The sequence below is a fragment of the Bombus fervidus genome, chromosome 2, assembly GCF_041682495.2.
Source record: "Bombus fervidus isolate BK054 chromosome 2, iyBomFerv1, whole genome shotgun sequence".
Classification (NCBI taxonomy): domain Eukaryota; kingdom Metazoa; phylum Arthropoda; class Insecta; order Hymenoptera; family Apidae; genus Bombus; species Bombus fervidus.
The window spans coordinates 4,307,027-4,318,945 of record NC_091518.1 but is presented as its reverse complement, the minus strand read 5'-3'; the positions used below and the strand labels follow the sequence as shown (position 1 = coordinate 4,318,945).

At 37.5% G+C, this 11,919-nt stretch overlaps 1 protein-coding gene and 2 long non-coding RNA genes across 15 annotated transcripts in view; 1 reads left to right on the top strand and 2 right to left on the bottom strand.

Moving 5' to 3' along the window:
* LOC139998275 (uncharacterized) overlaps positions 1–11,919 on the bottom strand; it is a 116,327-nt gene that overhangs the window by 9,896 nt on the left and 94,512 nt on the right. Inside the window, exon 1 of one of the 5 annotated variants that reach the window (XM_072022708.1) lies at positions 2,547–3,016. The exons of the other annotated variants lie outside the window; for them this stretch is intronic. Coding sequence (XP_071878809.1) covers positions 2,547–3,016 — 470 coding nt within the window. Of the gene's footprint in view, positions 1–2,546; positions 3,017–11,919 lie in introns of those variants that run through there. 5 annotated transcript variants of the gene reach the window in all.
* Positions 572–7,611, top strand: LOC139998289 (uncharacterized). Of its 7 annotated transcripts, none has more exons than XR_011803228.1 (4): positions 1,680–2,038; positions 2,118–2,319; positions 2,405–3,838; positions 5,405–7,611. It is a non-coding gene; the product is annotated as an uncharacterized lncRNA (long non-coding RNA). The 7 variants fall into 7 exon arrangements; XR_011803233.1 differs by having other exon boundaries at positions 2,118–2,595; positions 2,686–3,838; XR_011803229.1 differs by having other exon boundaries at positions 2,118–3,838; positions 5,405–6,553; positions 6,629–7,611.
* Positions 6,692–11,457, bottom strand: LOC139998292 (uncharacterized). Of its 3 annotated transcripts, none has more exons than XR_011803235.1 (3): positions 8,676–11,457; positions 7,077–8,604; positions 6,692–6,978 (listed from the first exon to the last, which is right to left on the bottom strand). It is a non-coding gene; the product is annotated as an uncharacterized lncRNA (long non-coding RNA). The 3 variants fall into 3 exon arrangements; XR_011803236.1 differs by lacking the exon at positions 6,692–6,978 and having other exon boundaries at positions 7,526–8,604; positions 8,676–9,274; positions 9,536–11,444; XR_011803237.1 differs by lacking the exon at positions 6,692–6,978 and having other exon boundaries at positions 7,526–8,604; positions 8,676–9,246; positions 9,536–11,443.

Genomic DNA, 11,919 nt, shown 5'->3' with positions numbered 1-11,919 from the left:
CTTATTTTTTTATTTAAAATCATTCTCTGCCCGGTTACACTACCACTAGTCCTACGCCATATACTTTTATAGTTTTATTCTGTATAGGATTTCTAACCTAGCAAATTTATGTAGTTTATACAATAAATTTATTTTAAATAAATTTTGTTTTAATTCTATGAAATCATATTTCAGATTCATGAATTTTGGAAATTTCCTGATTCGATATTTATGGAAGTTTATAAATTTGACCAATATAGGTTAATTTAATATAGGTTATGTATAAATTACAGAATAGTGTATTATTGATAGTTTTTTTACAAAGATTAATAATAAAGCATTGAAAATAGAACAATCTAACTGATTTCGAAGTATTTAAGAACTTCTAGTGGAATGATTATTCCAATTAATGAAGTAATGCTCTAATTGGCAAATTAACATAACGCTAAATATAAGTTAGGTTACGATTCCGCATACCTAAACAGAAAGTATAAATTATATGGTTCTTTGGATGGAAAGTTCGCTCATAAAGGCGACATATTAATTCAATTTTACAATTCGCAATAAAACCATGCAAATCGGGTTCATTACATGTAATTACTAGAAAAAATTCCGGTCATTCTAATTTGATTGGTACAGAAACTCTATCGCCGATTGTAAATTCAAAATCATTGATATTTTCTTACGCTGAAGAAGTTAAATAGTATCTAAGTCTTCTAAAAGCAGAGTATCGAAATACTTCTAGTAATATACCCTAAATTCCGTAACATTTCTGCACGAAGCTATAATGTGATGAACGCTTCAATCCACAAGAAATTATAAATAGATATGTATTAACATTGAATTATGTTAACAAATGATATATACATGATTTTTTAAGACGAGTAGCTTTAAATATAATCAATGCAATTAATCGAAATATGTTTAATTTAGAACTAATTAGTGTGTTAAATATGTTTCTACATGAGTACATTGCAACCAAGAATTCATAGTAGCACTACACATGTTGCATATAAACGCAGTAGCGTTCCAAGAAGACATTCTTTTCCCACAGGAAGCGATAAATTCGCTTCCCATGAATTCGAAGAAATGAAAGGACCTCGATCGCCTCGCAAACCTATCAATTTAAAAAAAAAAGTATATAATCAAAAAGAAAATTAGTATACCCTTTAATTTCAACTCAAAAAAGAAAAAAGCAAACTAAATGCAGTGAAAAATAAAATCAACGAACATAAAGAAACCCTTTAATTTTCATTAAAAAAAAAAGAAGAAGAAATATATGTGTGCAATTAAGAATAAAATTAATATCTCTTAACTTTCACAACCAGAAGTACTATAAGACCGACATCTAGTAATTTCCGTTCAATATCAATTAATAACCTCTCAACTTAAAAAAAAAACAGACCTACACACAATTTAGTTAATTTTTCCCATTAGGAGAAACGGGGGAGAAAAACGAGAATATAGCATTGATTCACTTTCAAAACGAAAGTATGCATGTTGCAATTTAGAGGGCAGTATATCATTAAGATGTCCTGTAAGTGAGAGAGAGAGAAAGTCTCGTGGCACGACAAGAAACCCTATTTGCATGAAAGACGATGAATTGGCAGCGAGTGGTAGGCCTGATTACACGGTAACCAGCGGAGAAGCATCTGTTCTCATCGCAACTTCATACTGCTTCCAGACTGTAATACGTAAGACATCAACTAGTCTATCGTAATTTAAAAACTGATTCATTCGACTTATGACCAACACTGTGTGAGATAGAAAGGGAGGAATTTCATTTTCAACGAGAAAGTGCGAACATTATTCCGTAGGAGATTGATCTGACTACGTTCAAGGAAAATAGTATACACTTTGCTGGTGTGGTCAATGAAACGCGAAACGTGCTAATTTCACTTTTTTCTACTAGTATTTCCTATGTCTAATATTATGAACGTTTAATGATGGTTTGATTTGTTTCGTTCTTATTGGTTGATTAGTTGGTACTTTAATTTGATAACTTTCTATAGTGGACTCAAGTTAATCCTAACCTTACGTACTCCTAACCTTAAATATTGTGAGCCAAATATCAATCTTCATTTCAATTGTAATAGCATACTTTGCAGTATTTGAAAATTAAATCTTTTTACTTTTAGGTTAATAGAAAGACTATCACAATTAATTTAATTAATATTGATTCATATATTTTAATAAGATTATAACACAGCATCCAGATAGTTATGAGCAGAGATATAATTTCAACCAAAAGAATCTTAAACCAATGGACCACCAATAAGTATTAAAAAGTACTCGCTTATTACCAAAACTGTTCAAAAATTTGTTATCAAACTTGAATTCGTATGTATATCCTTTCCTAGTAAAACAACAAAATGTAAACACCAAACCTTTCACACCAATCAACATAACACGGAACACCTTTCAGCCACTCTGCACGCACTCTTCTGAAGAATATAACCAGCTCGCCAAAAAACAAGATCACTAAAACGACACCCGTATCACAAGCAGGCTACCAACCAAAAAACTTTCCCTCGAACAGGCCAATCGGCAAAACGAGATCAACTCACTCTGCAGAGGCGGCGACATCATAACCCGAATGCAAGGAGCCACAATCAGGTATCACTGGCTCCCCTGTGATCCTGCGTTCGGTTTCAAACACAGCAACGTCGTGAGCACCGTTCAGATATTCCACGCACTTCTCCGTAGGACTAGTTCTCGTTGTAGCCAAAGCTGGACACCCAACCATAACACCAACCACATCATCTTCCTCGTTTCCATCTTCACGATTCCTCAGAAAAGCATCCAAATAATGTTCATCGGTAGAAGGTAACTCGTAGACGGCGCCAGATGTCCAATTACTGGGTAGATCCCGTCGAGTGGCAGATTCATCGTCAATTTTGTTAACTTGATCGTTTTTCCTGGCGTATAATTTACGGAGATAAGCTTCCTGGTGGCTCCTGGTGGCCCAGCAGCCACCCTGCCACCATCTTTTTGAGCCTAGCACTGAGGTCTTCCGTCTTCTTGCTAGACTTGACATGACTTCTTAAGGAGTTGACCCATGTAAATATGCCATCTGAATTGTTGCTGGTTTCAAAGGAATATTCGCTTGGCAATTTGAAAGTAGCATTGGAATAACTGTTCTCCTATAATTGATGTATGTAAGTTAACATCTTTTGTTCTCGTTTAGAGGGGGCTGATGTCAGTCATTATGAAGCATTACCTCATTTTAGTAGCAAAACCTTCGTTGTTGTGTTTTGTTGTTGTATACTATCAGTATAGGAGTAACTTTATTATCGTTGATGAATACTAGCGTATTGAAATTAATTTCTGCCTGATCCTACTCAACAGTATATCGTTTCTTCCTCGCGACTTCCCTTACAGTTTTACAGAATCGTGTCTGGAATCCTAAGATTGGAAGAGCCAGACGTCGAAAGTCCACGATTCTATGCATGTCATCATCGACCCAATGCTTCATAAGGGCTAAAAATCTTGGTGGCTCCTCCAAATTTGCCATTTACTCAATACTTTAACCATTTTGCAAGAGCCAAGAAAGTGGTATTGGCATTCGGCTGACGGTGTACCATGTTTTTTTCAGTTCTTCGGGTTGGCACGCGCTGTTGGAACACCAAGAGATTCTCCAGGATACGACAAGGACGCGTCGAAGGGACAGGGACAGCGGAGAAAGCGAGCGACGTAAGGAAGGAAGGAGGAAAGATAGTAGGCAGTGAAGAGGAAAAGAAGAGACAAAGATGCAGCTAGGAAGGAGCAACAGAGAGAGCTAAACCAAGAGGGAGAGGGACAGAACGTACAATGTGCAGAATGGGAAGAGAGCAAGAGAAAGGAGAGGGAGAGGCAATCTGTACGTATAACCGGTAGTACAGCCAGAGATTAACGTTTTAATACGCGGCACCGTGGTCGAACGTACAAAGGGAATCAGGCGAACGATAACGTTTCACGCGGATTCTCCAACCCGATATCTCTGTATCGATCGGCCTGCTTCTCTCTTCGCCTAGGATTCACACAACCTAACTCTCTTAAGCGTCAGTTTCCGATCGCCGTTCACTTCAATCGTCCTCTCCAACGGATTAGATTCGATTCACGTCGAAGCCTTGACACGCGACGTGTCAGTCTATTCCAGGACCAGTCTGACAGAGCGAAGTCACGAATACCTTCATACTGTCAATCACCGATGCAGTAGAACCACCGACAAACCTTCAAAGCAGCTCATATTGACCGTAACAATTTATCACGGAATCACAAAAACGGATAGATATCAACGATGAACTGTCAAACACCACCACTAGAACCTTCTCTAACTTCACTTAATTTAATTGATGTTTGGTAAAACAATGACAAAACTCTCGGGGACATTAAGGGATAAACAGTGAGAAGAAGGTTCACGGGGTTAATTGGCGGCAATATCGTGACCGGTCCGTGAACGCGTTAAAAAGCTTCTAGAAGCGGCGTTTCCGTCCTTCCTACTCGGGCGTGCTGAGGCCGAGCGGACACTGAGCGTGCTCTGGGACCGCTTGGCAGCCGGAGAAGCGCGGGGTAAAGGCGGCTACTCGGCTGGAAAGCCGCTTCAGGGAAGGGGGAACGAGGGCCCGTTCTCGAACTCTAGCTGCTACGCCGCTGCGTGTAACTTCCACGCCGCCAATACGCGCTCGCTTGTCCCCACCACCACGCCGCGGGCCCTGCTGAGCTTCCCGATATATTTATATTCGTTTCTAATATGTGTGGCGTGTCGGGGCCCGACGCCTCGCCGAAGGGCCCCGTTCGAGTACGCGCGCGCGCTCCAGTCATGTCGGTCCAGCATCGTTCCACGAGGGACTATGCGTGCCGTGACCACAACCGCACCCCGAGGCTATAATCTGCTACGACGCTATCGCCCGAATCGATTCTCTCCTGTGGATATCCTTGGAGAATACAGGAACGTTTCTTGGGGACAATACAGGAGTGATTTTTGTTGCTCTGTGTTAGATTAGTATTCTCTGAGTTCGAAGTTGAGGATTGTTTTTTTATTTGATATTGTAGAAATTAGTTAGAGGGTGTAGTTGAAGAGTTTCAAATGGATTTTATAGAATTTCTGATATTCTTTGATCTATGAGAATCTGTTTTAAATCCTTCTTTTATTTCAGCTTTAGATTAGATTAGTGTATTACGATTGCTTAGTTCAAATTGGCACGGCTCAGTTGTATAAATTAGATCAAAATCTTGAGCTCTGTCGTCTTAGATTAATTTAGATTAGATTCATAAAGTTTCTCTAGAATCTTGTCTACATGAAAAGAAATATCAAACATCAATGTACTCTTCCCATTGCCATAATTCCTCCTTCTAATCTGGGCATGTTAGGTATCCTACCATGTTGTACTGTTTTACTATTTTACGACAGAAAGTAGACTAAATTTATTTACAACGATTTCAGCACTCTCAGTGACACGTAAACTGGACTGCAGAAGCAAACACAGCCTCGTCGTTGGCGATGTCCCGCAGGCTCACTGCAAGTGGTTGCAAATGTTCGTCGTAATGACGCTGCCGTTTTTCTGGAGTATATCCACTTGATGCCCTCGCCTTGCCCAAGAAACACGGTAATGGTTCTTGGCTGATCGTTAACCGACTGGTTCACTTGGAAATGCGATGTTAATTGGTTATTAATCGACCATTAACCAGATGGCCTCGATAAAACCGGAACATTTTGCTTCGTATATCAGCAAACTATTCTATTGGATCTTTTATTGCATCGAACATACGCAAACGCACGAATTCATTAACGTGAGATGGTGTAAAATTACTGGTTAATTATAAATTGGTCATTAATCGATAAGAAATACCGAAAACAGGATACAGCAGTTCTTTTGTTCCTACGTTTCTCTCGAATCTATATTTAAATTCATATTTTACATAATTATCTAAATTATTTACAGACTCTTATCAGAGGTTAATTAATCATCCAACAACACATGATGGATTTCAGATTTACATATCATCATCGTGAATCTTGAGTTCAAACTCGTTCGCATTCGAGTATCAGACTGCTACCAAATTAATTGATATTCAATTAGGTCCCAGGAGTCTTTTTACAAGAAAGTTTTAAACTTAATGGTAATTCGTTACCCGAACACATGCTCCAAATTCCCAAGTAAAGTGGCCAAGAAGCGTCATTTTAATTAACACTTCATTAACCAAATTGGTAAAGCATAATCAGTTTCAGCAAATTTTTAATTTACCAAGAAACGTTAATCACGATGCAGTACGTATCTTATATGTCCAAACTAATTATTGAAAACGGTGTTCCTAATTAAAAGTTAATTAATCAATTAGTAGAAAACGATTCTCTGTATCAGAAGACATTGAATACATTGGGACGAATCCTGATCTATTTCTGAACGCTACATTGGGCAAAGAGATATGGAATAAGCATTCTTACGTAATCCAAGTGGAACGAGTCCTTTTCCGGACTTGATTCTCGGATCGTCCCTAATGATACGGACTATCCGCCGCCAATGAGACATAAATCGCTTAATCATCGTTACCGTACTCTCCAACATTCCACCGTTTCTCGTTTCACTCAGTCGTAAGCATGGATTAGCAGAAACCTCTAGTCTCCTTTCTGCTTATTTTACCGCGATACACATGAATGATTTTTCAGGACGATTCCACGAGTATAGGTTTGTGATAATAACACTAGCTATGAATCATGCTCGGCTCAATTAAGTCTCAACTTCTCCGTTTATTTCTCTGACAAATATCTGTTTAACATGCTGTTTGCTGATACATGGAGGAATGTAGAAAAGAAATTTAAGATTATGGAGGATGTGAAAGAGTAACATCTATTCTGTAGGAAAATTGTCCAAAGATTAAAGTAAAGCTGTAATCGTGAGTATTCGCGACTACTCGGTTATACCCACCTTCTGCGTTATCATGAGAGGATTGCAGTGCGATTCTACGCTCAGCCAATAAGCATATAGTTTTTGTCCCCTCTACTTTACAGCTAATATCCTATAGAAGTGGTAATATCCAAGGTATATGCCTGACTTAACATTTATTCTTACTAGTTATAAAGCGGTAACTATATAATACGTTTTTAAATAATTTACCTCTTCTTCAAAAGAAATCTTCCTATTTTGTTATTAATTGATTTTTTGTTTCTGGTAAAATGGACTGGGAGGAGAAATTCTGTTTATTGGTCATCAATTAAGGCAGATCCGCAATTTATAGTTGGAGTTCCTTATTTATGATGGCACGCTGTCTGTTCCGTTTGACTTGAGGTTAAAATAGATGCATAAACATAAAGCTGCATCTGGAACGAACTGTTAATACCCAGTAGCATTTGCTCACGCTACTTCTCTTTGATTTCACATCATGCATACGTAAGAAGTCGCAACGATGTCTGGATAACGACTGAGTAACACGACTAATCTTCGGCAGTGGTTTTTAGCATTTAACATGAACAACTTGTGCATTCTAATGCCTAGAAGAACGAGCGAACCGAGACAAAAACCTTTCATTTGCAAATGTCCATAAATCAATTTTCTTCATTAACAAGTATTCTCATCAATCTTTATTTGATATCTTTTCCTCGCTAAAAGTAATGTTTTACAAATTACAAAAAATATATTTAGTACGTAATTATCTCGTACGATTCATAAAAGCTCATATAGCCATTAAATATTATTATATATCTGTCTGTCCATAATTACAGATATTTCACTAGTACTAGTGATTACAGTCGACCTTATATTCGAGAATTCGAAGTTAGCGCTTTTAACGTCTCCATAACCTCACTCGCTCAACATAACCGCAACCATAGCGTGCAAATTTCATTTCCTCCTTACTTTTTACTTTACTGTGGAGGTCGAATACGATTCAGCGAGATTCTTTCCTCCACAGAACTTACCATAAAGGTACATGCCACTAATGATCTTTATTGTATCAAAGATCAAAGATATTTTAGCAGAAATATCGATGGTGGTTTGCGAACGATTCAGTACATGATAAGTTGCTGCCGAGATACTGACTCGATTCTCGTTCGTCGAAGAACCGATTAAAAGAGTGGATCGAAATTGACGGCTTAATTTAATTCAGAGAGCAGGCATACAACGTTGCAACATCTCTTTTTGGTTCAGCCAGGACATTCGCTTCCGAGAATGCCATGGAGAAATGTCTTCATCGAGCTGCTTAGTGGCAACTGCCACATCACAGTTTTTGCTCCTGTTCCCTTCCAACCTTTTCATCGTTCATGGAATTGACGAACATTTCTGGTTCATAGTATGACTCTAAACGAGACAAAGATTTAAAATCGATTTAAAATCATGGTTTTAATTAATCACCATGTTCGGTAATTGAGAAATAGAATGACTGGTCTAATATTTATAACGTTTGTTTGTATTGGTAAAGTAGCATGGCTTATTCTATTTCAAGGGATTCAGCAAAAACAGCTACCTCGCCACCAGGGTTTCAATCAAAGCTGTACTTCGTCTTCCTTCAATCATTCCAAGCATTTCCTTCATTTGAAAAGGATGAAGGTTTCCTCAATCAATTTTTTGCCGTTATGAATTACCCTTTTTCTATCGGTACAGAGGTTCAGACGTCAATGGTCCGCCAGTTCAAGGTAGATTGAAAATTCTGTTAGACAATTGAAACGTGCATCTCTGTAATTGAATTTTTTGACTCGAAGACTCGAACAGATAACTTACAGCACAAATTTAGTGGTCTAGTTCTTTCATTCATAGTTCATTAATTTCATTTCAATCATCTACTATTCAAAAAGCGTTCATCTCTATATCCCATCAAATAAAATGGTGACTGTATGATTACTTTAACAGCAGGACATATTTCTAACCTAAAGTAACAGGATCGCTTCTGACACTCTACTAAAACAGGTGGCACACGATTGTCTGAGAGAAACCTGGTTGGTTATGCGCATGCGCATGCGCATACGCGCGCGAGAACACCGTGTAGTAACCGGTACAAGGCACACCATGTACCGGAATTATTAACTGTTATGCAGATGAATCTCTTATGCTTCTTCCACGCATAACACCGAGTGCTCGAACTTTTCAACCTCCGCGCCGAAGGCGTTCACTCTATCCGACCGAGATCCTCCATCATCGACAACGTTGATCTGAGTACCGCTGCCGTTCTAGCTTTATACGGTAGCCGCGACTGCTCTCCGCGTTAACGAGCTGCGAATGCGTGCGTGTCACGAGCTGGGAGGAGAGCAATTTGCAATTCCTCTGGTTTTTTTATCTTGGATTTTCCGTGATTCTATATATCAACGAAAGATCTCTCATAACTATAAAATATGGGTTACTCTTTTATATAGAAGTTTGTTTAAAATTGAGGGAGTCTTTACTTTCTTATCCCGGATTTTCTGAGATTTGAAGAATCAAAGGAAAATTCTCCTGATTTTTTATAATATTATAAATTATTTTTATTGAGAGGATTTTAAAATTTTATTAGTGGATTGACAAACTTTTCAGGAGTATATAGAAACTTTTTTTTGGTTTCAAATAATTAGAATTTAAATTCTAATTTAGATCTAGATATTTTATACCTTTATGTTAAGAAGATAGAGTTAATGATGGTTTTTGAATTTCTAGGGTACCGTGACAGCGAGACTTTCCCACAATTTCTTGACTTTTCCAGCTACTTTCAGTTTTATTTAAACATACTACATTTCTCATGGGCTTTTACTTTCGGTTTTACTGGTTTTATACTGGATTCCAGCGCTGAACTATTGAGATAGGCATTAATGGACAGCGCATTAATCGTCTAGACTTCACTAAACATAAATCACACAAATACTTAAACATTATCTTCACGACGACTACTCATTGTTATTCCCAATTCTACCTTATATATTCACAAATTTCATTCTGTGAGATTTGTACAAGTTTATTTACATATGTTAGAACCATTTTGTAATGCTCTGATGACCATTGTTCAACGAATGAATCAAAAACCTACACTAAACGCTACGTGCAGAATATATAATGTATCATATTTGAAGCGCACTTCCTGGATTGTCAGAATAACAGGGTAGAGGTGGCAATTATGTGTGTATACATATATACACATATACTTTCCAATTTCAGCTTCATTCCAACAAATACAGCAAAAACAAAACAGTCCATTGATTCTACAATTTTGTTCAATAGTCATTCGTTATTATTTTTAGCTAAACATCTGGAACGAAGTGAGAAATACGTTAGTATTATTCCAGGAAATAAAATCTAACTCAACGTTGACCTTTGATTCGCCAATTCCAACTGTTCAACGGCTCCTCTCCACCTCTACACCTGTCGTCTAGTGAAACAGCTGGTGCAAGCCGAATATCCAGTGGTGTATCACCGAACTTCGCTATGAGGTGACCGGCCTACGTTTTCCTCCTTTTCCCGCGTTTATATTTAGCACGGTCGCCACCAGTTTACGACACGCGAGGAATTTTTCGTCCTGGGGAACTGGTTTCTTTCCTTGGATCTAATAAGCGTTGTGCATTCGATCTGAAATGATTCTTTGATTTCATTTGTTGATTATACTTTGATTAAGAATCTGAGCCATAAGTAGCCAGATTCAGAATAGGTCACAATGGTGTTCAATTTGAAATGTATTTTTTGCTTTTGATTAGTCATACCATTATACATATGTGTGTATGTGATTCAACTATTCTCTCCTTCTCTCTCTCTCTGTCTATGTTTATTTGTGTGTGTGATTTGGTACAGTTGAGCTCTAAACAGAAATGAAAGTGTTGAAGTGTATGTTTATGGTTAGGTTTACAGCTGCAAAGATACTGAAAAAATATTTAATAGTGCGATATGATTTCTTTCCTATCTAAATTTGGAGCTTAGAAAATTCTAAAAATTGTCCATTCCTTTTGTTCAAACGTCTAGTTGCTGAAGATTTATTACGGTGACGAACAATTGTTCGATGCAGCTATTTCTTGTCCTAGACAGACCTGAGATAATAGTCTACTATTACAGAAGAGGGCAGAATCTTTCCGAAGAATCATTGTAGCCCTCGTACACCGGAAATGCGTGATCAACGAATCGTTCGAGTCTGTTTACGGAAAGGAGAAGTCAATGGATGATGGTTTTTATACTACTTTGAGATCATGTTTTGTTCGAAGCTGGTTTTTAGTACCGTGCAGTATTGAGCTCGGGCAAATTGACGGTATAAAACGGTATAGAACAGTCGAGGATTAATCTCTCTCGAAATTATGATTTTCTACTCGTTAACGGCTACGGTTCTTCAACATGCGAGTTTGCGTTCATAACCTGCACATGTAACAGTATTATTACTGCAAGTTTTGTTTCGCAATTGCATCTGCAAAACTCATAAATTCATCACTTGAACTTGAGATTCTAAGTCATGTGTTAAATCGCTTTTCTTTTCACGATATTTTGAATGATTCAGTAATACTTATTATACCTAATGGAAATATCAAACAGAGTAGTTCTTAATTAGAGTAACTAGAAAAATTATTACTTTCATTAGAAAAATTTTGGAAGACTCAAAACTCACAAAAGGACTTATTCTAACCTTAATGTCATAAAAATGGAACTAGTATTTGGCGCCTATAGTAGGTGGAGTTGTGAACCGCCTTAAGCTACTAAATATTCCATTCCGCCTATATTCTGCCCCAAATTACATATCCAATCACCAATGCTGTACCCAAAACAATTTTCTAACCTAAAACAGATTTCAATCTAAGTTTATCATTCATCAACTCTTAAATTTTATTTACCATCTTACATTTTTTAAACTACAATCTTATTGAATCTTACTTAACGTTCTTAACTCATTTCAATTTCCATTTACATATTATCGTTAAGGCAGTTCCATAATAGTGCAATTATAGTATAATTCTTCTGTTTTAATTCATGAAGATTGTGAATCCACGGTGATGTGTGCGCGCACTTTCTTTCCCGCGCTTATGCG